At 32.1% G+C, this 27,931-nt stretch overlaps 1 protein-coding gene across 4 annotated transcripts in view; it reads right to left on the bottom strand.

The window, feature by feature from the left end:
* Pkn2 (protein kinase N2) overlaps positions 1–27,931 on the bottom strand; it is a 115,978-nt gene that overhangs the window by 58,399 nt on the left and 29,648 nt on the right. For all 4 annotated transcript variants that reach the window (XR_005735276.2, XM_005339118.5, XM_021735819.3 and 1 more), the window contains exon 2: positions 11,883–12,183. Coding sequence is in view for 3 of the 4 variants with exons in the window: in XM_005339118.5 (XP_005339175.2) it covers positions 11,883–12,183 (301 nt within the window). In the remaining variant the exon portion in view is untranslated. The remainder of the gene's footprint in view (positions 1–11,882; positions 12,184–27,931) is intronic.

Raw genomic sequence — 27,931 nt, 5'->3', positions numbered from 1 at the left:
GCTCTGAATGAATTATCTAGGAAGCAGATGAAAGTAGTAAATACCACTACAGTTTTTTTATAAGTAGGCATACGGTACATGACAATTTCTGAAGTGATTCATTTCTTTAAAAAATTCCAAAAATGGCAAGAAAAGGAAGAAGAAACATTAAAAGCAAAGAGTAAGCTAGTAATTACAGACCTACATGTAACAGTAATTATATAAATATAATAAATGATCCAAGTAAAAGACAAAAATTAGAGTGGTAAAAACAAATGAATGAATCCACATCCAAATATATGCTACTTATAAGAACCATACCAAACATATAGAATGTAGAAAAGATGAAAGTTGAAAAATATAAAAAAGATATTCCATGCGATCAATAATTTTAAACCTAGGGCTGGGTTGTGGCTCAATAGTAAAGTGCTTGCCTAGCATGTATGAGGCACTGGGTTTGATTCTCAGCACCACATACAAATAAATAAAATAAAGGTCAGTCAACAACTAAAATATATTAACAGACAAAGATACTTTGAGGTAGAAAGATCACAGATAAAAAGAGTTGTTTCATTATAATAAAAAAGTTAATTCACCAGAAATATGTATCAATTCTAAATTTGTAGGTAACCATTAAGATGGTCACAAAATAAAAACCAAAAATTGACTATATTTTAAAACAAACAGCAAAATCTGCATTTCACTATTTTTTTTTCTTTTTAGTGGTACAGGAGATTGAAACGGGGATACTTTACTCCTTAGTTGTATCCCCAGTCCTTTTTAATTTTGAGACAGGGTCTTGCTAAGTTGATGAGACTGACCATGAACTTGCAATCCTCCTCCCTCAGCCTCCCAGATGGCAGGAATTTACAGGTATGCAACATCATGCCCAGCCATTTTATTAAATTTTAACAATAAAATTCTGAAAGACACTTGAATAAATGCATCTAATTGGAGTTCCAAAAGGAAAAAGCAGAAGAAATGTAGGAGGTACAATATTAAAAAGACAGACTGTCAGTAGAAGGAACCAGATACAACTTTCCTATGTTCTTACGTGAATACACGACCAGTATAACTCCACATCATTTAAAACCACAAGATGGAATCCTAATTAGAATAAGTTATATTCCATGTATGTATAGAATGTCAAAATACACTCTGCCATGTATGTCTAAAAAGAACAAATTTTAAAAATTGTACATGAAAAAAAGAGACTACATATTTCCTATAATTAATGAAATACACAAATCTTGACAGATGAAACCCAACAAATGTAAAGATAATCAAATGAAAGGAAACTACACCATTGTACTTGGAGTGATGAACATTGAAGACAATATCTATTTATTGGTACTGGGGATTGGACCCAGGGGGACATTCTCACTGTGCTATAACCCCATCCCTTTTTATTTTTCATTTTGACACAGTGTACCATTAAGTTGCTGAGGCTGGGCTCAAACTTATGATCCTCCTGCTTCAGTCTCCCGAGTGTCTGGGATAACAAGTGTATACCACCACATCCAGCTCAAATATGCTGTTTCTGGTACTTTTAGTATTTTTGCTAAAACTATAGCAGACTAGTTGACTTCCAAAATGTATTAAGAATTGTAGAACATGAGAGCAATCAAGGTCTTTAGAGGGTTCTTACTACTAACTCCAGCTTTAAACAGATTGAATCTTTATTTCTCAATCCCAGGAAAACTTCCTATGTTTTACTTACATCCAAATGGGCTTCATATTCAGACTCAGATGAACTTGCATGCCTTATGCTTGACATTTTTCTCAAGCTATTAAAACACCTTGTTCACAAAACACCCTAGAGAAGGTGCATACAGTCTATCTATCCTCTTTGTTTTACAAATGAGAAAATCAAGATCTGGAGGAATTCCAAGTGGTATATATCCACACAACTATGTCTAGCAGGATGACAGCTCAGATCATATAACCTTTGTTGTTAATTTTATAGCCAGCTGATAGTCTATGCTCAATATTCATAAATTGTTAAGTGTACATTCAGAACATCTGCTTATGAAATGAGGCTATTTACTACATTTAAAAAATAATTTAGAGGAAAAACGTTTGAAATTAACCTAGCCACATCTATATTTAGCCAGTAACATTATACTAAAGCACTGGTTTCCTATTTCCTTAACAAACTCCTAATAAGTCTCAAGGTTTACTATTCATTGGTCAGTACTTTGGTTTATACTTAGTACTTAAAAAATTGATATTTTAACCTACTGTAAAATCTTGTCATGGGTTGCAGTTATATTAACTGTTTATACTTCCCCAAAATCGAACTTTCTTGTTTAAACAGATATGTCTACCTTTTATAGCCATCTGGAACCTGCTCAAATTGTAATGAATGCTTATTGTTAATGTATCTTAGTCACTTATTCCGTGTACTCAGGATGACCTTTGTTAGATGTCACCAATGGAGGTAATTTTGCTTAAGTATTTTACAATTAGTACAGTCTTTAGTTTAGCTTTCTCAATACATGACAAACAAAGGATGTGGAAAAGATTTTGAGCCGTGACATTTTCTGTCAAGTATTAAACATTTCAGGATTGCCTATATCTGTAATTTTTTTTTGTTTGAAAACTGCACATTACATCTCCTAATAGAGGTGACGTCTTCATTCTGTGAGTAACTCTACTTAAGGCATACACAATCTTCTTATAAATTTTCCTTAAAAGTTTTTTCTTCTTTGCTCCCTCTGATGAAAATAATGTGTATTATCAACCACTACACAACTCTGAGACTGGTTAAAAACATATCAGCAATATCAAATTCTGGGGAGGATATGGAACTCTCATGCAGTACTGGTGGAAAAGAAAAGTAACACAGTCACTCTGAAAAATATTTTGGCACTTTCTTATAATATACAATGCATTCCTCCATACAATATAGTAGTCTTACTCCTAAGTAAATATTTACCAAAGTGAACTGAAAACTTTTATTCATACAAGAATAAACTTACTTATACATTCATGGATATTTATAGCAGTTTCATTAATGACTGCCCCAAACTGGAAAACAACCAGTTTTTGGTAAATAGATAAACAAATCATGATACTTCTAGATAATGGACTCAGAATTAAAAAAAAAAAAAAACACACAAAACAAAAAACAATCCCACTACTGATACACCCAACACCTTAGATAAATCACAAAGGCAATATGCTGTTATACACTTTAAGATTCCATTTATATAACATTCTTTTAAAAAAATAACTACAGCAACAAAAACCAGGTCAGTGTTGGCCAGGGAAATGGGGGAGTTGTACACAGGGATAGCATGAGGGAGACTTTTGGAGCAAAGGAATTATTCCTTTTCTGATTGTGGTAGTATCTTTAAATTCATGGAATGGCATACCAAGTATTAAAGTAAACAATTTTATTACTTTTTTTAAAAAAAAGTACAACTCAAATAATTACCAATATTTGGGATTGATGAATCATTTAACCTTGTAAATTTAAAGGTGAGAAAACAAATGATGGGCGGAGGAGTAGTTTGCTAATGATCATATAGCCACTCTTTCCTTCACAAGAGTTCACAATTTAATTCAAAATGTTTACCTCAAAGTGAGAATTCTGATCAGAAATGAGGAATAATATGTAGAAATTACATCACAAGCTAGGTCATAGATTCCACATTTACTACACATAAAATACAACTACAATTTCTATGCCATATTCAGGAGGATAGGGTGATAATAAAAAAGAAAATTAAGTTCTTACCTCTATCCATCCAAGAATGACTTTATGAACTGCATATTAAATATTAGTCATTCAGAAAGCTCCTTCAATATAGCTATGTTCTTGGAATTTAGAACTCACTAAGATTCCCTAAATTATTAGTTCTATACTAAATCAACATTTCTCTTCTGGCTATTCCAGATATTAAAGAAAGTAATTATTGCCAGAGCATAATACCTGTAATCCCAGCAACTCTTAAGAGGCTGAGATAGGAGGATCACAAGTTTGAGGCTAGCCTCAGCAACTTAGCAAGGTCCTAAGCAACTTAGGACCTTTTTAAAAAAATTCTGAGACCCTGTCTCTAAATAAAATATTTTAAAAAGGTCTGGGGCAGTGGCTCTGTGGTTAAGCACCCTGGGGCTCAATCTCCAGTATCAGAAAAAAAAATCAATAAATAAAAACTAAGTTTGGTGGGCTTTGAAAAGATGGAAAGCAAGGAGGTACAAGAAATAAAAAAAAAAAAGAAATAGGAGCTATATACTACATTAACTTAGCTATAGTAAAATATAGGATATTTTCTTATTCTCTTCTTTAGGGGATGATTCAATTAAGAGATCAAGATTCAGGGAACTGGTTCTTTCTCAAGTATTTCCTTTTGGAGTTTCAGATGCCAAATAAAGCTTAGATTACCTCCTCATTTTACAGACCAGTAATCTTTCTTGTAAGGAACATTGGGCCTCAGATAAGCACATCTTAATGATTTCCATGTAGGGTAACAATAATAGCCCATAAGACTATTTTTTTTTCCAAAATGTAAATCATTGCTTTTTAAATTATTTTATTGGTTCTTTTTAGTTTCCATTGCTTTTTATTTTTATTAAGACTATTCTTTTTTCTTAAATTAAAACTATTTTTATTTTAAAGTGAATAATAACTTGTATATATTTATGGTACACTATATGTTATTTTGTTACATTTACAAATTGTGGAATGCCCAAATCAGGCTAATTAGCATACTCAAGAATCTCAAATGTTTAACACTTTTTTTATAGTGAAAACACTTCAAATCCTGTCTAGAATTTTAGCTACTTAGAAATAAGCATTATTACTTACTATAGTCACCTGCTGTGCAATAAATCACCAGAACTTATTTCTCCTGAGACTTCATATTCTTTGACCAACTTCCCACAGCTACCAGCTTCTGATAATTACCATTCTATTCTGTATTTGAGTTTGACTTTTTATTTTTAAATAGATTCATTATATAAGAGAGATAATACAGTATTCGTCTTACTGTCTGGTTTACTTCACTTAGCATAATGCCCACTAGGTTCATCCATGCTGTGACAGAATTTCTTACTTTTTAAAGGCTGAGTAGCATCTTACTGTGTATGTATATACACATACATATACATATACACACACCATACTTATAAAATCCACATTCACTGATGGGTACTTCAGCTGCTTTCTGATGTTGGCTATTGTGAACTGTTGGATCATATGGCAATTCTATTTTTAAGTGTTTTATTAGGGATGGGGGTAGGTGGAGGGGGAGTGAGGGTGCTAGGGATTGAAACCAGGATTTCATGCATGCTAGGCAAACCCTTTAATACTAAGCTACAATTTCTGTTTCTTTTTCTTCTAATTTCTGTTGTGTGAGGAATATCCGGGGTATTTTTGAAACCAGATGTATTAATTTACATTATCATCAACAATATATAAGGGTTTCCTTTTCTCTGCATCCTGGCCAACATTTATCTTTCAGCTTTTGATAATAATTACCAATTTAATAGTGTAAGGTGGTTTTAATTGGCACCTTTCTAATGAAAAATGTTGAACATTGTTTTTCTTATACCTCTTGGCCATTTTTTAATAGGGTTGCTTATTTTTGGTTATTGTGTAATCTGAGCTCCCTATATATGAAAATTAGTCCTCTACTCAATACATGACTTGAGAATACTTTCTCCCAATCTCTGAGTTGTCTATTCACCTGTTTTCTTTTTTGTTTAGAAGTTTCTTATATAGCTGCAATCTCATTTGTCTAATTTTGCTTTCACTGCCTGTGCTTGTTAGGTCTTACCTAAGAAAACACTGCTGAAACCAATGTCAGGGAACATTTCTCCTATTTTAAATAGCTTTACAGTTGTGAATCATGTGTTAAAGCCTTTAATCCCATTGTGAATTGATTCTTCCATAAGGGGTGAGATAAGAGTGTATTTTCATTTTTTCCCCTGTGGATATTGTTTTCCCAATGCTATTTATTAAAGAGGCTGGCCTTCCTTATTGTTTGTCCCTGGCACCTTTGTCAAAAATTGACCACAAATGTATTGGTTTCTTATTCTACTGGTTGATATGATTACTTTATGCTAATACCATGCTGTTTTGATTACTATAGCTTTATAATATATTTTAAAATCTAGGAGTGACGCTTCCAGCTTTTTGCTCAAGATGGCTTTGGCTATTTAGGGTCTTTTATGGTTCCATACAAATTTTAGGATTTTTTTTTTCCATTTTTGTGAAGAGTGACATTAGGGTTTTGATAGAACACTAACTCTATAGGTTGCTTTGAGTAGTACGACATTTTAATAATATTACTTATTCTGAATTCATGAACACAGGACATATTTCCATATACTGTGCCATCGTCAATGTATTTCATTGATATTTCATAGTTTTCAGGCCCTGCAGACCTTCTGCCTTTTTCATAAATTAACTCCTAAGTATTTCAATTTTTTGGATGCTATTATAAATGGGACTTTCTTAAATTCCTTTTTTGGATAATTCATTGCTAGTATCTAGAGATGTTATTGGTTTTTGTACATTGATTTAGTAACCTGCAACTTTACTGAATTCTTTTTTTTTTTTCCTTTTTTTTGGTTTTTCTTTTTGGGGGGATTGAACTCAGGGGCACTCTACCACTGAGCCACATCCCCAACCCAATTTATTTTGTATTTTTATTAGAAACAGTGTCTCACTGAGTTGCTTAGCACCTCACCATTGTTGAGGCTGGCTTTGAACTCCCGATTTCCTGTCTCAGCTTCAAGCCACTGGGGTAACAGGTGTGCACCACCATGCCTGGCTTGAATTCTTTTTATCTAACAGCTTTTGTGGTGCAATCTTTAGAAATTTCAGTGTATAAGACAATGTTGTCAGCAAACAAAGAAAGTTTCATTTCTCCCTTTCCCATTTGGATAACTTTTATTTATTTTTCTTGCTTAACTGCTTTGGAAATTCTAGTACCATATTGAATATGGCTTCCTGGTCTTCTTGTTCCTACCTTTAGAGGAAAAGCTTTCAACTGTTCACCATTAAGTATGATATGAATTGTGGGCTTGTGTTATGATTTAGATATGAGGTGTCCCTCTAAAGCTCATGTGTGAGACAATGCAAGAAAGTTAGAAAAATAAAATGAAATGTTTGGATCATGAGAACCTTAACCTAACAAAGGTACTTATCTACTTGAATAGATTAACTGGGTGATAAGTGTAATTAGGTGGGGTATGGCTGTTTTGAGTACACATTTTGTCCTTGGTGAGCAGAGCAGACTCTGCTTCCTGATCATCAATGTCCTGAGCTTCTTTCCTCTGTCACTCCCTTCTGCCATGATGTTCTACCTCACCGTGAGACTTGAGGAATGGAGTCCACCATGTATAGACTATGACCTCTAAAACTGGGAGCACCAAATAAACTTTTCTTCCTCTAAAATTGTTCTTGTCAGGTCTTTTGGTCACAGCAATAAAAAGGCTGACTGAAACAGCTTGTCACACATGGCCTTTATTGTATTGAGGAACATTCCTTTTATATTAAATCTATTGAGTTTATATCACAAAAGGAAGTTGAACTTTCATCAAATGCATTTTCTGCATCTACTGAGAGAATCATATGCATTTTTCCCATAATACTATTTTTAAAGAATATAGAAGATGAACAGGAAGCTCAGAGTATCCTGGGCCTGAAGATAATATCAACTAATTCATTTTCTATTATACTTAAGAATAAACACATTTTTTTCATAAGTAACAGTCTCAAATGATCATGCTCTGACATTAAAATGAACTATTATTTCTGAGTTTTATACTTAAAAATTCCATCAGATAAACATTCTATTTTTAAAATTAAGATTAAATTATTTTGGAGGTGAATTAAGAACAAGCTTCCTCACTTCTAAGTCATTACTTATACAATACAGATTTAAATTTCATCATTTTATCCTACAGTTACTAATTCTACTTATGTAACCCCAATACAATTGAAATTACCCAAACACTGCAGCTATAAGTTCATTCAATTTTAAAGAACTTAAAGCAAAAAATCCCTCGAATTTTCTTGTTAAATCTAATCACTTATTTTATCTTGATACACAATGTAATACATCTAAAATGTTATAGCAGATTGACTTAAAATTAATGTAAAATTAACTACTTTTAACCCTTTGAATTGTTGTTGTTTTAATTTATTTTTTATTTTTTTAAATTTTTTTTTGAGAGAGGGGGACAGAGAGAGAGAGAGAGAATTTTAATATTTATTTATTTTTCTTAGTTCTCGGCAGACACAACATCTTCGTTTGTATGTGGTGCTGAGGATCGAACCTGGGCCGCATGCACGCTAGGCAAGCGTGCTACCGCTTGAGCCACATCCCCAGCCCCTGTTGTTGTGTTTTTAATATTGTCAAATTAGTAACGAGAAGGAAAAACTCATCAGGTGAATACTGTGTGAATATGTCAGAAATTTTTTTTTTTCAGTGCTGGAGATAAAACATGCAGAGCCTCTCGAATGCAAAGAGAACTTTCTAAAAATAAACTTGTCAAGTTTATTCCAAATAAACTCAAGTATTAAGCAGTCATACTAGAAATCTTCATTTGTCCTCCAATTATCTGAAATGTATTAAAAATGATCAGTAAAAAAAATTTCTAGCTTTATCCTATAACTTTCATTTTCAGCTTTGTTCCTAAGTTGTCATGATAAATTATGCCTTGATACTAATTATAAGAACCAACATATGATTTTGATCCTTCTTTTAATGATATATAATATTCACAACTATAAACCTACCATGTTCCAAGTTCTGTAATAAGCCTAGAAAACAGATGAATGAAAACATGTCTCTGCCCTCAAGGAGCTTAAAGTTTAGTAAGTGATACACACACACACACACACACACACACACTCTCTCTCTCTCTCTTTCTCTCTCTCTCTCTCACACACACACACCCCTCTCCAGCTCCTTTTTCTATTTTACTTAGAGACAGGGTCTCAATGAGTTGCTTAGCACCTTGCTGCTGTTGCTGAGGCTGGCTTTGAACTTGCAATCCTCCTGCCTCAGCCTCCTGAGTCACTGGGTCAGGTTGTCTTTTAAGGGAGCCCAGAAATTTGAGAGGAGGAATTAAAGGAGGTCTATACCTATATATATATCTATATATCTCTTATATCTATATATCTATATACATTAAGAATAGGAGGTCTTTATATATCTATATATACAGAGAGAGAGAAACAGAGAGAGAGAATATGAAACTATAAGAAAGACAAAATTAATTTAAAATTATAGAAAGTAGGCAGTGGTTTCCAAGGGTTGGGATAGGTATTGGGTATTGGAGACTGGAAAGGTGTAACAAGGGAATCCCTAAGTGATGGAAATATTCTGGATATCATATGCTGATCATATTATATACATCTGTTAAAATCATTAAATTGAATGTATGCTTATACTCTCAAAATATATTATTTATCATAGAAATTTATATTTCAATTAAATCAATATTTTAAAAGGAATCAGGGAAACCAAATAGATTACTTTTGATATTGCTAAACTCTTTCATATTTCAATGAATCACAAGGTACTCTGTGAGGAAGAAACTGTTTTCTCTAAATAAACAGTTTAAAGCTCCAGCACTGTTTCTTATTTTAGACTTCTCCTAAAGATGTAATAAGCAAAAAATGTAGAGCTTGGCAAAATGCCAAACACAACAGGCTATTTCTGAGTTTATATAATATTACTACTAAAAATGGCATTTTCATAATACATTTCCATTTATAATGTAATTATTGAAACTGTGGGTAAGAGAATACAAAATGAGAAGAGTTCTTTTTAACAACCTTGAGTCTGAGCAAATTAATTCAGATCTTTAGAATTATTTCAATTCTAGAATAAGAAAGTTGGTTTCCTATGATTTCTTTCATTTTAAAGATTCAATCACTCTTGCATAGATGAAATCTACATACAAAACCTCCAAGTAAAATCCCTAAGTCTCACATGTTAAAAGTGATGCATGAAAACAAGTTTTATCAAGTATACTGAGTGTAAGAAGTGTTTTCTGAAAGTATTGAGATTGTTGATTAATTTTACTTATATCTACTATTTCTTATTAGGTCCTTCTAAAATTTCTATAGTACTAGGTATTTTACTCTATGTAAGAAAATGAGGGTAATATAAATTAAAGTTTTAAAATTCAAAACATCATCTTTGCAAGGATAAAACTGTTAGGCCAATTATGTCTTTTATGATTTTTTTGTATAAAAAGTTATAGAAAGAATATACATACTAATGTATAGATACTAGTACAGATATAGAAAAACTTCTGCTATTTTTGCAAAGCTATACAATGAAAAATTAGTAATGTTATCTTTAGGGAAAGTGTCTCAGGTACAGAGAGGCAGTTTTTCTATTTTTACTTCCTGCACTACTGAAAAATTTACAACATGAATATCTGTTGATTCTATTGTTTTTAAAAAATTCTCTTAGAGATTGAGTGAAGCATGTTTAAATTATATATGCAAATGTAATTTAAAACATTTCACAAAATCTATTAAATTTTTTCTGGGGAGTGGGGAGCAGCAGGGATTGAACTCAGGATCACTCGGCCACTGAGAAACATCCCTAGTGCTTTTTTGGATTTTTATTTAGAGACAAGGTCTCACTGAGTTGCTTAGTGCCTCACTTTTGCTGAGCTTGGCTTTGAACTCTCAATCCTCCTGCTTTGGCCTCCAGAGCCTTTGGGATTGTAGACGAGCCACTGTGCACCTGGCTACTAAAACTTTTTGTACAGGTTTAGATAACTAAGATTCTTGAAGTAATAAGCATTTCATGTATTGTTCTTGTAATTTTATATGAACAAACTGTGGTGATTATTTTCCATGTTTTAAACTCTATATTATTTACACTGCATAAAAGTAGTAAATGGTATTTATTTAAAAATTTGTAACGTGTAGTATTATAAAAGTCTATATTGTAAAGGCATTTAGGAATTAAGAGAACTTTACTTTTAATATATTCCAAGGACTTTCATAAAATTACACATTTCATCAGAACAAAGCTAAAGGGCCATTCCAAGGGAGATTAAACAAAACAAATCATATATCAAAGAGTCTTCATATATTAAAAATGGCTCTAACAGGCCAGGCCCGGTGACACACACGTAAGCCTTGTTCAAAGCCAGCTTCAGTAAAAGTGAGGTACTAAGCAACTCAATGACACCCTGTCTTTAAATAAAATACAAAATGTAGGGCTGAGGATGTGGCTCAGTGGTTGATTGCCCCTGAATTCAATTCCTGGTAAACTCCCCCTTCCTCTCCCCCAAATGGCTATAATAGTAAAACAACAAAACAAAACAAAAAAATAACTTTTAGGCTGAAATCCTGGGTGATATTTCCCACACTAACAGGGGGAAAAAAAAAAGAAGATGATTAATGATTGGGTTTTAAATTTTTTTCCTGTTTACTGAACAATATACCTGATAGTTCAGTGGTTAATCTAGTTGCTTAAAGTACAAAGAACAAGGGTCATAGGTTTGATTAATTATATCTGCAAAGAATAAAAATATCCTTTGTTCACAGAATGTATTCTTAACTTTAAAAAGTCATCTGGCAAACCTGTGCTGCTGATCACAACGATGAATCAGGTAAAAGCATGTGGTTGACTCAATACAAAACAAAATACTGGAAAATAACTCTTAAATTATGTTCCACTGACACAAGATAAGAGAGTATACATCACAGTTACTAATCTCTAAGTAAATGTTTCAATTATCGTGTCCATCACTTCACTGTCCTTCTGAATTGAATATAAACAAGACCTTAACCACCAACAGAAAGTAGATTGGCCTTTCAGGTAAGCTAAAAACTACATGGCACAAAACTTAGTTTTAAAAAATAATACATTTCTTATTTATACACCATATAAACATTAAATAAAATACTATACCTGTACCATCTTCTGGATCTGATACAACAATATGTGCATTTAATTCTTGCAGCTTGTGATGTAGTTCTTCTAATTTTTTGTTTGATTTTTTCAAAATGTTGTCTACATAAGCCAAACTTTTTTTATCTGTTGTTACTTTCCTCAGATTTTCAGCTCCTTCTTTGATTTTCAGTTCTTTCCTTATTTCTCTTTTGATTCGATCCTTGATGTCATCCAATTTCTGTTGCACCACTATATCTGAAAAGTCTGATTTTTGAACAGCACTCACATTCTCAGAAAATGGAAGACTTCGAGGCTCTCCCTACAGAATAAAATAAACAGAAATATGGGAGTTTAGGAAAGTTGGCTACTTAGTAAAAATTCAGTAGTAAAGATTACATTGTTTTCAACATAAAGAAATTCTTAATTACATTATATTTAATTATATTTAGTTCTCTCTTTAATATGCAAAAAACTACTAATTTACCTAATAACCATATTAAATCATAAGTTCAAAAACTCTTACCACTAAGTAACATTACTTGACAAAAACATTTAATATTAAAATAAAGTGAATTCAACATATTTATACATAAAGATATCTAACAGTTATATAAAAAAGGTTATGTAAAAATAGGGGATTTTGATATCCTGTAAACTTAATTTAGATCACAACTTCCACACTACAAATCATGGGCAAGTTATTTATCTTTTAAATACTTGTTTAATCATCTCTAAAAATCTAAATAATAACATTAGCTACCTCTTGTAGATACTGTGACAATCCAAAATATTATGTGAAACTCCAAATATGATTCCTAGCCCACTATACTAGTCACCTAATAAATGTATTACTAAATCCTTTGTTTGTAATTTTATCTTGTTTAAGAAAACACTTTGAAATAAATTTATATTGGCAAAAACATTTATGACCACTTTATAGCTAATGAATTAAAACACATTATAACTTGGGAAGGCTATTCAGGATTCCATTTATATGTTTCATGGCTAACTACCAAAACTGATAATTTAGTTAACTCACTACAAAAACATTACTAGAAAATACCTCTAAATTATATTCTAAGAGAACTAAAGACCAGTAAATTCATCTTAATATGAAAATCAAATCACTTCAAGTTGGGTATCAATTGATTGATGGTACTGGAGATTGACCTCAAGTAATATTTACCAATGAGTTTCATCCTCAGTCCTTTTTATTTTTATTTTGAGACAGGGTCTTGCTTAATTGCTGAAGCTAGCTTTGATCTTACAATCCCCCTGCCTCAACCTCCACATTGCTGGGATTACAGGTGTGCATCCCCAAACCTGGCCTTAAATCTGTATTTAAAACAGTCTAAGTTATGTTCGAGTTATTTATATATCTTTTACTGTTTTAGGTATATAAATAACTGCATTTGTTTTAAACTTCTGTAATTCTGAATGACAAAAAACAAGGTAACAGTTACTACTAGGAAGAGTTGAGTTTGTGAAGGACATAAAAAGTAGGAAGACATAATTCACTATATAGCTTCTCATGCACCTCTAGAAACACAACTTAATTAACTAAAAATTTTTCTTTAATTTCTTTGCAAATTCATCCATCACACCCATATAAATAAGTTCTATTTAAATTTTTGCTGCAAGTGCTTTTTAAATCTAATCTTTTACCCTTTAAACTATCAACCAAAATACATCATACAAAATACAAAAGGTAAACTAAAAGATGTTATGAGTATTAGACTTGGTTTTCATACCAATTTACCCTCTGCCTATAGGCATATTTTATAAAAACTAAAGAAGTTAATTTCTATTAATCTAACCTTTTCAGGATCAACAACCCTTTGAAATGACCAAGAAAATAGTAGATCAAAGAAAACTTCATATTTGTCTGTATGATTTCCAGATTCCACAGACCTAGGCTAAAAATTCCTGGAATACATAATCTACACCTGGTAAGCTATAAATTTCTAATTTTTATCTATGTGGATACAGGATGATTTCTATCTGGGCCAAAATATTGTCTAGGTTTTTCAATATTATAATGGAATGTAAGTCCCATCTTTCATTTAGTTTCCCTAGTTGATGAATTTACTTTGGCTAGTTATCAAAATATTCCCCCATATGACTATATTTAAAGAATAAAATCCAAAATTCTAGCTATCCAGCTTTATGAAAAGTACACTGTAATAAACAATGCTTAGATGAAAGAAGTTTAATCACTTTCTTCTAGATATTTTTATTTTGATTTTTATAAATTTATCAGAAAACAGCACACAAATTGCCTAAACAAATTTATTCTTTAATAAAATATACTAAGCCAGAGGTTCCCAAAATGTCTTGGTTTATGGTATCTTTAGCATCTCAAATGTTCAATTTTGCCAAAAATACCCAATAGTTCCATATAGTGAGCACTAAGGTACAAATAACTTAATAAATATTTACGTTTTGAAAATTTAGTCACTGTTTGAAATAAATACACGGAAGTTCAAAGAAAAGAAAAATTTTTATTTTTTAATAACCATAGTTATTTACTAATGAGATGTGTCTGCCTATCAAGTACTTCACAATTTCTCAAAACTTGAAATCAGGTTAGACATTCCTATTATCATTTTCTGTTCCACTTTGCAAAGTTAATATTAACAGTTAACTGATTTCAGTTAGTTCATGTGGCGTCTAACAATGAGGAGTGTCACTGTTTCCCTCCAAAATTCAAAATATATTTTAGGACCCAGAGTGTTTGCTGAAAAAACCTAGAGTTTTGTTCTATTTGGGAATCAGGATACTAAGCTTTAAAGGCTATTAAAATTAAATGTTCATATGAAAATGGCTTCTATAATTGATATGAATTTTTAAGGCTCTTGCTTATTTCAACTAATATCTTTCCATTTTGCTCTCTAAATTCCAATCACATCAAACTATAAAAATTTATTGCAACAGATCATCTCTATTGGCTCAGTCACTATACATGCTGTACATGTAGGATGCACCACTTGTCTTTCTGCCTTCAACTATGTCCTCCAAGTTCCTTCTTGGCCCAGTTAACTTTTATTTTGTTTCAAAGTTTACCACTACTCTTCCTGGGAAATAATTTCCTGCCCAATGCCCTCCCTTAGAATTTAGCGGAATGACCTTCCTGTGTACTCTGATACTGTGAATCTAGTTGAAATAATTATCCTTTTTTTTTTTTTTTTTGTTTAACCACTCCAAAGACCATGAGCAATTTGAGAGCAGGGCTTATGTGTGGTATATTAGAAATAAAAGACTTGGGGCCTGGATGTGGTGTTGTACACCTGTAGTCCTAGCAGCTACAGAGGCTAATGCAAAAAGGATCAAGAAGTTTGAGGCCAGCCTCAGCAATTTAGCAAGTCTGTTAAGCAACTCTGCAAGAGCCTATCTCAAAATAAACAAAATAAAAAGGCCTGGGGGTGTAGCTCAGTGATAAAATGCCCTTGAGTTCAACCCCTGGTACCAATAAATTGTCCTTTTTTATTTTTGTGGTACTGGAGAATGAATCCAAGGTCTCTCCTATGACTGAGTTACATCCCCAGCTCTTTTTATTTTTTAAGACAGGTTCTCACTAAGATGCTGAGGCTGACCTCAAATTTGTGATCCTCCTGCCTGAGCCTCTCAAATCACCAGGATTAGAGATGTGTATAACCATGCTCAGCTAATTTGTTATCTATTTTTAATTTTTATCTTATTTGGGGAGGGGGCACTGGAAATTGAACCTAGGAACGCTTAAGCACTGAGTTACAACCCTAGCCTTTTTTATTTTGAGACAGAGTCTAGTTAAATTTCCAAATGCCTGGCTAAATAACTGAGGCTATCTTCAAACCTGGAATTCTCTTCCATCAGTCTTCCGAGTCTCTGGGATTACAGGCATGTGCCAACATGCCCAGCGATGTGTCCATTTTAAATGATTTGTTATTCACTAATTTTCTTTTAGAACTCAGAGGAATCTTTCACTTGTGCCTTTCTTTTTCTGATAAAGGGAACTTGTATTTCAGTAAGCTTCAACACAAAATTCATATACAATCATAGCAATTAGTTTAGTTAAAATAAGGTATGAATGAGCTACGTAATAATGGTTAGCATGTTTGCTTCCTCTTCTTTTCCATAGATCTGATTTTTTTTTTTTAAATCAACCATAGTTTTACTCTTTTGTTGTGACATGGCTCAAATATCTTTTGGAAAGGTGCAAGAGACTCATAAAATTGATAATTTAAGATAAACAAATGCTCTCTTATGGCAGATAAGAAAGGTCATAATACTTAACCATTACTGCTTTTCTAAAAATTTTAATTGCAATAAACTGAAAGTTATTGGAAAACAGAACTTTCTTGCACTTGGAACAACTGAAATACGATATTTCATCTATTAAATTATGTTTCCACCCTAAAAAATAACTAAAATAATTATATCATAATGCCAGGAACATTACTAGGCAATGAAATAATATTCTTGAACTAGGTAAATAAAATTAGCTCGTGAGACCTTTGTCTCAGTAGATTCTGTTATGGGTAGAAGCAACTATTTATACCATTCCATTATACTGACTGTCAGCTTAATATTTTCATGTACTAGTTCACAACCACTTTCAACAGTATAAAAATAAAAACTTCATGCTTCCCCAAAAAGTAGACATCATTTTTCATCTTTTTAAAATAAAGCAAAGTTGGATCCAACCTCTAACTGCAAACTCCATTATACAATTCATTATCATCTTCAGAAAGCATGAGATGAGAATCCTAAGAATGAATTCTAAACATAAAACTCCTATTAACTCTATAGGATTCTCCACCAATCAGGTATACATAAAAGAAGTATCATAATTCTTTTAATTTGTTCACTGAAATCACAAGCTTAGTCAATCCATTCTAGTCAAATTAACCTAAGATTCTGCTTTTTGCAGTCTTTAAAGTTGTTTTTTTAAAAATATTATCAATATAAATCCATCTTAATCAAATAATTGTTTGAAAAATATGTCAATAAGTCTTTCATGGTCAGTCCAACCTTCCTATTTTTAATAACCTTAAATTTTATATCATCCCTAAAGTGAACAGAGAGTTGAATCCAAACATAAGAAATTGTGAAATCAATATCGTTAGTATCTATGGTAGAAATATTAAAATGATTTTTGAGTAAATAGATTTCAAGTGACTAAAGAATAGGAAACTCAATAAGTAAAAATAAGAATAAAAATTACATGATTTTTCAATAAATTTAAAATAAACTAAAAACTCAGTGAATAGGTTAAATAGCAGATTAGACAAAGATAATTAGTATCTTCCAAATAACTCTGAGGAATTAACTACAATTAATCACAAACAAAAAAATAAAAATTATGAGAGATTAAGCAGCAGAGAAAAAAAAATACCCAAGTTTCATCTAATAAGAACTCCAGAATTAGAGAATAAAGAAGCTAGGAAAGGGGGATAGGGTTGTGGCTCAGAGGTGGAGCACTTGCCTGGCATGTGTGAGGCACTGGGTTTGATCCTCAACACCACATAAAAATAATAAATAAACAAAATAAAGGGATTATACCCATCTACAACACACACACACATTAAAAAAAAGAAAAGCTGTAAAGGAGCACTATGAAACATGAGTTAAAAACTTCCCAGTACTGAAGAATGTTTCAAATTCTTTGATGAAAGATGATCACACCAAGTTACAAATGAAAATAGTATAAAAATAAGAAAAGACAGAATGGCATTTTATCTACAAATTATGAATTCCAAATTTTAAAAAAAAATTTTTTGTACTAGGGACTGAAGCAGGGTCACCTTACCATTGAGCTATATTCCCAGTCCTTTCATTTGTTTTTTTTATGCTGAGACAAGGGTCTTCCTAAATTGCTGAGGTTTGCCTCAAATTTTCAATCCTCCTGCTTCAGCTTTCCGAGTAGCTGGGATTATAGAAGTGTGCCATGTCATCCAACTGATAATTTTTTCTTACTGACAAAAGAGGCCTCAAGCTGTCAAGCTTCTGTTAAGATTTTCATCCTTTATCTTAAGGTCTTAAATATCACTATACCAGGGCTGGGGTTGTGACTCAGTGTTAGAGCGTTCTCCCAGCACGTACGAGGGCCTGGGTTTGATCCTCAGTATCACATAAAAGTAAATAAATAAAATAAAATTATTGTGTTCAACTACAACTAAAAAATAAATATTTAAAAATATTTATACTAAAATAAACAAACAAATAAACCAAACCACTGCCAACCAAAAAAACTTTCAAAATATTATTGTTCTGGGAAAAATTACCAATAAACTAACACAGCTCCTACTTTATATCATTCCCCTGTTCACTAGTCATATGAGTTAACTGGATTAATGGAAAATACTGCTGTGACAGAAAAAAAATATACTGTATCATTTTTGACTATTGATAAGATTTTTAAAATCATAATGTTGGCAATAAGCCAGCTACATGACAAAGAAATAACCTTCATAAAAAGTTAATTCAAAGTTTGTAATAAGAAACTTAAAAACAGTTATTCCTTTTGACTGTGTAATTCTAATTACAGAAATCTAAGAAAATAATTAGAAGTTCCTGTTATATAGAATAGCCAATTTAATAACTTTAAAGTAATAATATATGCACTGTGTTGGGCACAGACAAGACTCCATTATAAGTCTTGCAAACAGCAGTTAATCCACAGCTTGTGCTAAGTACACAGTCTTATTTCAAATTATGTTTAAAATAAGAAAAAACTGGAAGAGATTAAAATATTAACATTAATTATCTCTGTGAAAAATTAAGAGAAATTTATTTTGCTTTTCAAAGTGTTTCATATTTTCTACTCTTTAGTAATAAAAGTTCTCTCTATTTTTTTAGCCTAATAGGGGAGAAAAGATATTTAAAAGGACTTCAAAGGAACATTCACTTTATTTCAATTTTGGCAAATATAAATGCTTACAATGATATGTAGTATATTTGCTATTTAATTAGACTATTTTTATTCAACACAATTCCATTGCAAGGGATAGAACTATACATTCCACTCTAATTAGACCACATCATGTGCCGACCAAGTAATTTCAAATACACAAATGTATTAATATGTATGTGTTACATACAACTATTTTTAGTTTATGAAATGAACTTCTGATTTTAGGCTGAAACATAAATTCACAGTTATGTTAGGAAAATCCCTGAAATAAAGACAAAACCAAGTGAAAGACAATGAAGAAAAAGACTGTCAGTTGTGACTAAGTACTTCATTTAGGGAGACAGGAAAGGATGTTTACTCCTTACTGGCAAAATTCCCAGAGAAGATGTGAAAAAGCTGTTGCTTTTTCTACATTTCAGAAATATAAAATAGTCTGACCTCATAGATGCTAAGAAATATTAAAGTTCCATGAAAACTCACTAAGCATTATGATTCATATACTGTTTTAGCTAGAAGGAATTTCAAAAATCATTCAGCCTAACTCCCTTGACTTTATTTTACAGCAGCTAAGCAACCAGCCTGACATGACAAAGAAAAGTCAGTGACCTTGCTGGGGTTCAGAATACTAGTCTTCTACTCTTAGTTTAGTGTTCTTTTACTCAACACCACCTTCTCAGATGGGACCCTTTGGAATACCCATTTGCCTATCTTTGAACTATACTTTGACCTAACTGACTTGCATTAAATTAGTGGATATTTTAGTGGATATTCCCTCTTTAGGTCAGGGACATTGGCAGACCCATTTTCTTTTCCTCTCTGATTTCACCCTAATCTAATCTTCTGTACTTCAAGGGGAGAGGGCAGAGCACTATGAAGTAGAAAGAAACAGTTCAAATACCAATCGTTGTCAGAAACTACACAACACAAGCATGTTATCCCACTGCCCTACCACCCATTTGCTCATCTACAACTTGGGAGTTATCTTTCCTATCTTTAAGCTTTAAAAAAACTATCTATTCAAAACATTCAGTGAGTGCTAGGCAACAAAAATATAAAAATACAAATGACATGACCATTCTTTCTTTCAGGTATTCAATTTATTAAAGAATACAGCCAGGAAAACCAAACTTTTGAAGAAGTAGCAAAGCCTTTATACAAATGTATGCCATACTGTGTTTTTTGTTTGTTTTAAACAAAAGCTCAGTTTGAATGTAACATAATGGAAAGAATGAAGCATTTGGAATCAGACTGGCCATATATAAATTCTGATACTTCAACCAGGCTAAAGTATAATGAAATTATTACAACTATCTTGATTATATTATTTCTAAGTCTCATAATGGTTATTCCCACACATAGCACTGAAGCAGACAATGCTTACATAATACCCATCCTTCCAATATCCTTACTAAGAAAACTCATTTTGTGTTAGATCCAATGAAGTATAAAGATCAAATTCTCTCTTGCCTAAAGTCATATAATAATCTTGTCAAAGATAACTAAGTCCAGGATTTGGGGGAAAGCTTTCATTCCTCCCTTTCTTTTTGCCTGGAATGCAGACCCAAGGCTTAAAAATGCACCAACAATAAGGGTTTCCGGACAAAACCATACTATGAAAGGAGAGAAGGAGAGAAAAAAATCTTAATTTCCGATGAGCTACATGTTTATCCTTAATCATCTTGTTTTAGATGAAAAATAAATGTTTATTTAAAGCAAAACTATAGGGCTTTGTAGGTTAATATAAAGAATTTAGCTTTTACTATGAATGAAATGGAAACTCAGGGCAGGGTTAAGGCAAAGAAATGATACAGCCTGGCCTCCTGTGTTAAGAGTAGATTTGAGGGATACCGAAAATCCATTTTGAAGTTGATAGGTCTTGAATGAATCCTGCCTCCCTCCATTCATATCCTTCCATGCTGATGCTGAGTAGACTCTGAATTACTCTGATAGTGTGTGGTAGAAGTGACATTCTAGTGAGAAGGAAAAAATGAAAAGCCCACTCATAATTTAGGTTAAAGTATTGATGACAACCTATCCAAGACTCTTGGTGGAATTAATATGTATTCTGAGATCTGAGAAAGATTAAGAGTTATCCAAAAGGAATGAAAAGTGTCCCTACTTGATGCTAAGAAAGGTAGAAGAAGAAAGCAGACCAATTAGGAACTTTAGATCTTGAGGAAGACAAAGTAGTAAATTTTTCAGGTTTTCTCTTCTCCCTCCAAAGTCAAAAGGTAGATGTGGAAAACTGGGGAGGTCCCAAGAAAAAGCTGTTTTCTTTGTTCAAAGAATAGCGAAACAGGGCAAGCTATTTATTAAGGACAGATATTAAGTTTTCTGACAGTACCAATTCTACTCTAGCCAAGCATATTTCCCTCCTTGCTGTGTCAGGGGTTATTCAGTGGGGACTTGTAACAGGTTAGCATAGCAACAGCAGATATCCCAAGACAATCCGTATTCTTCTTCCCTGTCCATATAGATGTAATGGGGAGCCTGAAGACCTGATCTCCATTTGGCAGAATACAGTTTCCTTCTCCCATTAGTGAAGCGGTATCTGCAAAAATCAAATGGAGAATCTGCTCTCCTGCTCCTTCAAGAAGTACAGCATGGCTTTATTCACCTTACAGAAGAGATCAGAGATCAGTACAGACCAAGTTGTAACTCTATGCTCCCACCTAGCAAGAGTAGGCAGAATAGGGAAATAACATTTCTTTCCCTCATCAACATAGTGGCCATGAAGATCTACCATACTTCCAGGAGTGTAAGATGATTCTGGGGGAGAAGATGATTAAGTAACTGTAATTACTCTGGTTCCCCACTTGCATAACATCAAAAGAAAATGAGTAGGGATTCCGGACTTTTACTTCCCTCTTGGCAATGGCAGATATTCTAAAAAAGCAACTCCCACCTCACTGGTATGTTTCCAATAAAGACCAAGTGCAGAGTTTACAATTCTATTCTTACTCAGAGTGGACAGGCTGCCTCTTACACCTCTGGGTAGGAAAGGGAGATTATAGAACATGAGAAACCTAGAAAAAAAAATGATTCTTTAAGCCTGCATGAAATGTCTTGGGTAGAACCAGGTTTAGGCAAAACCAAGTTGCACATGAATTAATAAGTGAAAAAGTTGAAAAATATACCACACTAATGAAATCCAGGTTTTCAGAGTGGGCTTCCAGTAAGGCACAAGTAAAGCAAAGCAAAGCAGAATATCAATGCAGGCACCCTGGAAAGTAAATTATTAGAATTCAGCCAACAAAAGTATGCTAGGACCTATGTGTTAAACCTAAACAGGATGACTACAGGCTAAAATAGGAGACTTAAATAAGATAGAGGGTATCATAACAACAAAATGTCCAGGATACAATTTTTAAGTCACTCACCCAGGACCCAGAAAAGGAAAAAAAAAAAATTACAGTTTGAATAACAAAAGAAAATCAAATGATGCCAATACTGAGATGACTCAGAGGTGAAATTAATTGGTCATGACTTCAATTCAGCCAACAATTACGAACAATCTTAAAATAGGTGGATAACACTCATAAAATGACAGAGAACTTTGAGAGAAAAAAAAAAAAGATGCCAAAGACCTAGGAAATTACCAAAAAATACAAAAACTAAAATCAAAAGCTTTCTAGACGGGCTCAATAATGAATGAAGGTGACAGATCAAACAATAACAAGAATAATAAATCTGAAGACAGTCAAATCGAACTTAATTATTCTGCCCAACAGAAAGGAAAAATACAGAAATCTGTAGGATAACAACAAAGATCTGACATTTGTGTAATTGGGGTCCCAAAGAGAAGCAGAGCATTGGCCAAGAAGAAGGAAAAAAAAATATTGAAAAGATAATAACTGTAAATATGCAAAATCTGGCAAAAGGCTTAAATCTACAAGTTAAAGAAGCTGAGAAAATTCCAAAAAGAAAAAAAAATAATAATTCCAGAGACATCCAAAGAAAGCAAACATATATCAAAATGAACTTTTGAAAACTGGACAGAAAGAAAACACTTTTAAAAGCAACTAGAGATAAATATATTTCTCAATAGAAATAATAGAAACTAGAAGAAAATGGTCTAAGGTTTTAAGTGCTGAAAGAAGTACTGTTAATCCTGAATTCTATACCCAGTGAAGATACCCATCAGGAATTAAGAGGAAATGAAAGTATTCTCAGACAAAGAAAAACTAAGGGCGTCTGTCACTAGCAATCCTATCATTAAAGAATGGTAAAAGGAAGTTGCTCAAATCAAAAGAAAATTTTAACTGCATGGAGGTCTGTAACATCAGAAAGAAGATAAAGTAAATTAAAATATGGCTAAATGTAACAGACTTTCTTTCTCTTCATGAATTTTTTGGCAGTTGAAAATAAAATCCTCATCTGATGTTGTGCTCAATATAAAGGAAACAAGATCACTATAATTTTCAAATGAGAAAAAGGCAAAGTACAATAGAAATAAGATTTCTATAGTTCATCCAACATTAGTAAAGTGTCAATGCCAATAGCCTCCAACAATGTATCTCTGCATATTTTACTACCCAAAGAAACCACAAAACAAATGAAAAACTAGCAATATAATAAAAAACACTATGATCAGCCAAATGATTATAATTCTACAAAATGCCAAGTAGCCAACAGGCAAGAAAAAGTAAACAAGTGAGAAAACAATAAAGAGAACAAACATTTTACAAACAGTAAAATAGCAGACTTAAGGCCTTACCTACCAACTGTAAGTACAAATGGTCTAAACAACAAAAATTAAAAACATACTGGCATAACAGATGTTTTAAAAGACAGAGTAGTCCCCCGTTATCTGTAGTTTCACTATCTATGATTTTAGTTAATCATATTCAAATGAGGTCTGAAAATATGAAATGGAAGACCACCAAAATAAACAATTCACAAATTTTTAACTGTGCACCATTCAGTGCAACAAAATTTTGTGTCATCCACATACATACCATTTGGCCTATGAGTCATCCCTTTGTCCCTTATATCTACACTTGTATGATACCTATTCTTTAGTCACTTATTAGCCATCTTTGTTATCAAATCAACTGTCAAGTAACACAGGGCATGTGTTCATTAACCCTTATTTTATTTATTAAAATAGCCACAAAACACAAGATATGCCAAAGAGAATTATAAAGTGCTTCCTTTAAATGAAAAGGTGAAAGTTTATCATAAGTACGTATGCACAAGAAAATACACAATAGTTACAGGGTTTGGTACTATCTGTAGTTTCAGACATTTGCTGTAGGTTTAGAACATACCCTCCTTGGATAAGGGAGGACTACTGTATGTCCTAATTATATGCTATTTACAAAAACTTCTCTTTGAATATCATGACATAAGTAGTATGAAAGAAGAAGGTTGGAAAAAGATAAACCATACACTAACAATAATAATAATAATAAAGCACAAGTGATTAAATTATATCAGTAAAAGCAATATTCAAAGTAAAGAAAATGAAGATAGATCTCCTCCTGGGGGGAGTTTTGAAATCTGTGGAAATTCTGGTAGTGAAGGTAACAATAAGAGACTGATCAAAACAAAGAGACAGGTGGGGCAGTTACTTAGGCAGAGATGGAGATTCTATGAAACAGAAAGCTAAGGGATTCTAATACAATACTGAGGCCTACAAGTATATCAAAATAGTTAAGAACAAAATTTGGGGTACATGACATAACTTTCAAAGATCTCAGATTCTTAATTTTTAAGAAAATGTAAATAATGCTGCTTACCTGAAGGAAGATTAAAATGACTAAATTAGTAATACATACACGAAAACTTTGTCACAGTATCTGGCACTTACTACTTCTTCAATCATCAAGAGAGCTAACATTACATTATTACTAAATACAGCCAAAAAAAAAAAAAAAGACAAAGGATAATTGGATATCAAAATGAGGAAAAGATAGGACTAAAAGTATTTTTTAATGTGTCATGCTTAATTTAGAGCAAATCTAATATATCCAAAACCCTCCAATGTACTAGAGTAAAAATTGTTTTTAAAATAACTAGACATAGTCAAATTAGAAAACACAGTAGAATATCTACTACTATAATGACTAGAAGTGTTTGGCTTAAATAAAGAGATAAGAGAAAAGATTACAAAGCAGCAGCAGAGATGCCTTTGTTGTTGTAAAGTATAAAATAAAAAGCAACCAAACCAAGGTTACAAATAGATGGACGGATGAAGGGATAGGCTGACAGGAAGGCACAGAAGGAGAGAGGGAATCAGTTTGGGGATTTTCATTAGATGTTTTATTTTATTGAAAAGGCTGAAGCAGAAAGCAAGTTGCTAATCACAAAGCAAGGTATCAGACTGGGAAGTTAAAGAAATAAAGAAACTATATGGAGAATACAAACCAATTATCCCTTAGGAAGTAAAACTAATGTATCAAGTATAACAAAAGTAATTAATAGTTATTTACAAACAATCAATTAAAGATTCAAGTGTTTGGTTGAAACAAGTAAATATTTAGGGAGCAAGAAAATGTTTACTGGCTGTGATACAAATGTGGTGAAGGAAAACAAGTGCAACCTTCCCACTGTCTTTCACATGGGTCATATCTGCTGATGACCAAGAAAAATGCAGTCTCCTAGCTATGTATATATATATTTAGTAACATCTCTTTCACTTTTATGAAATTGTACAGTGTTTGCTTATTTTAATATATAAAAAGAAAACAATTAAAATGGTAATAGTTACAGTCAAATGAAATCTTTACTAGTTAGTATTTCAAATGGATTCTGAACTTAATTTTAAAATCTTTACATTGTATGGAATTAATGTTTTTAATGATTTATAACATACCCTGATTATTATTATCCATTTGAAGGAATCACATGAGTTTTACATTCTTCATAATTCAGGTTATGATTTGCTTTGTTTTCTAGACAAAAATTTTAATAGCATGTAATAATCATAATTAAAAGCACATTCCTCTTATAGAAATCATATCCAAAAAGATTCAGACCAATTAAGCAAAAATGAGATATTTAAGAGAAATTATAAAGAAAACCTAAATTCTACTCACAGTTCTTTCAGTTTATTGTAAGATCCTTAGTATTCTCTAATTGTGTTTCAATTATGTTTTATCTAAAAGTGATGTCAAGCTATACTAATTTCCAATGATTACTTTTTTCCTTTCTTTTTTTATTTATATGACAGCAGAATGTATTACAGTTCTTATTACATACATGGAGAACAATTTTTTATATCTCTGGTTGTATACAGAGTATATTCAAACCAATTTGTGTCTTCATATTTGTACTTTATTTGTATTTATAATAATGATCATAACATTCCACCATCATTAATTACCCCATGCCCCCTCCCTTCCCCTCCAACCCCTCCAATGATTATTAAGAATTTAAATTAAGGACTGGGGATTTAGCTCAGTTGGTAGAGTGCATCCCTAGAATGCACAAGGCCCTGGGTTCAATCCCCAGACCACAAAAAATAAAAATAAAAAGAATTTTAATTAAAAAAACTTAAAAGTATAAATGACACAGAATTTGAGAAAATAACATTTAAAAAGAAAGATTTTTTATAATGTTATTAAGTATAAAATAGGGGAAGAGGCCCAGAAAAAGATTTCATTTAACATTCCATGATTGTTAGACAAATTTTATGGTCTTAATCATAACCTATTACTAGGAAGCCTCATTCAATTAATCTCATCTTCAAACTAATCATTCCTGCGTTTTGTTCTAATTTGGTATTTATTATTATTAGTCAACTAATTTAATAGTGCATCTCTATCTTGATTCCCAGAACTAGGTTCACATGTCTAACTGTCTATTATTTACCTCACCACTTAAGATGTTCTATCAATTTTAAACTCAGCATGCTTCAAAACAAACAACTTACTTACCTTCACAGATCTCCCTATTTCTGCTAATGATGCCAAAACCCTCAGTCACCCAGTCTCAATCCCATTAAATCATTTTTTATATTTCATTTCCCTTACTGATCACATCCAGCCAGATGCCAAAACTTGAGTATCCTAATGTTCATTCATTCCCTCTGCAAGATCCCTTCATGACATGCATGTGTGAAAAAAGAGATTATGTATCTAAGACTTGTCATTCTTCAGTCTGAGAACCACGTTAATTAAAAAAACAAAGTTCAAATAAGAATGCACAATTTTAATAAATCACAACTTTGAAGATGTTCCTTTGGTTAATATGTGTTTACATTTAGTTATATCCATTTAATTTTCCTAATCTGTATCATTTTTTATTATAAGTAACATTTTTAGGACAATATATATGTTCCTAATATTGATTCTAATTTTAACTCAAAGTATACATTATGACCATTTTTAATCCTGTAAACAGCTTTTGCCTTAATGGTGATTTGAACTATATGCTTACTTCTTTCCCCTCATTATTCTAAATCAGTAGTTCTCAAAGTGTGATCCATGAACACCTTGAGATTCCAATATTTTTGCTGAATTACTTAATGACTATCTTCCCTCACCATATTTTAATCTCCATGAGAAAGTATATTTGATTGCCATTAAATATTTTGATGATTATTAAATGGTCAGGCTCCAGAACAATAGCTTGAATATAGAAGATGCTTAGTAACTATCTGCTGAATAGAGAAATGGCTACTAAGATTGACATACTGCTGAGGACAAAAAGCTGAGAAATGAAGGGGCAAAAAATAGATAAATAAAATGAAACACCAACCACTAAGCCCATTTACTATAGGAATAATGAGTACTACATGCTTAAAGAAAAAGTAAAACTTTCTATATACATTTTGTAAATCAACAGCAAAATATGACATACAATGTGTAAATGTAATTTCTAAAAATCAGGTTAAAAAAATCAACATTTTATTTGGGATTAGGACTAATTTATTACTAATTCATTCCAAATAAATGAGGTATTATAATCAAATGTAATAAAGCAAAACTATATTTAACAATTTAGAATTGGTTATTTTGAAGTATGATATGATATTACATCACAATATCTCAAGTCACATATTACAAATAAAGAACTTTTCCATTGACATAAGTGGTATCTTAAAGGAAAACAAATAGCCATGCATGGCTTTGAGTTATCTTATACTTTATTACTAAGTGGAATAAAATTTATAAAATGACATATTCCATTATAGGTGGGGTTAGACAACAAATTCCTGTAGAGAATCATT

This window comes from Ictidomys tridecemlineatus, chromosome 11 (genome assembly GCF_052094955.1).
Source record: "Ictidomys tridecemlineatus isolate mIctTri1 chromosome 11, mIctTri1.hap1, whole genome shotgun sequence".
In the NCBI taxonomy this organism is placed as follows: Eukaryota; Metazoa; Chordata; class Mammalia; order Rodentia; family Sciuridae; genus Ictidomys; species Ictidomys tridecemlineatus.
This window is presented reverse-complemented; position numbering and strand designations above follow the sequence as displayed.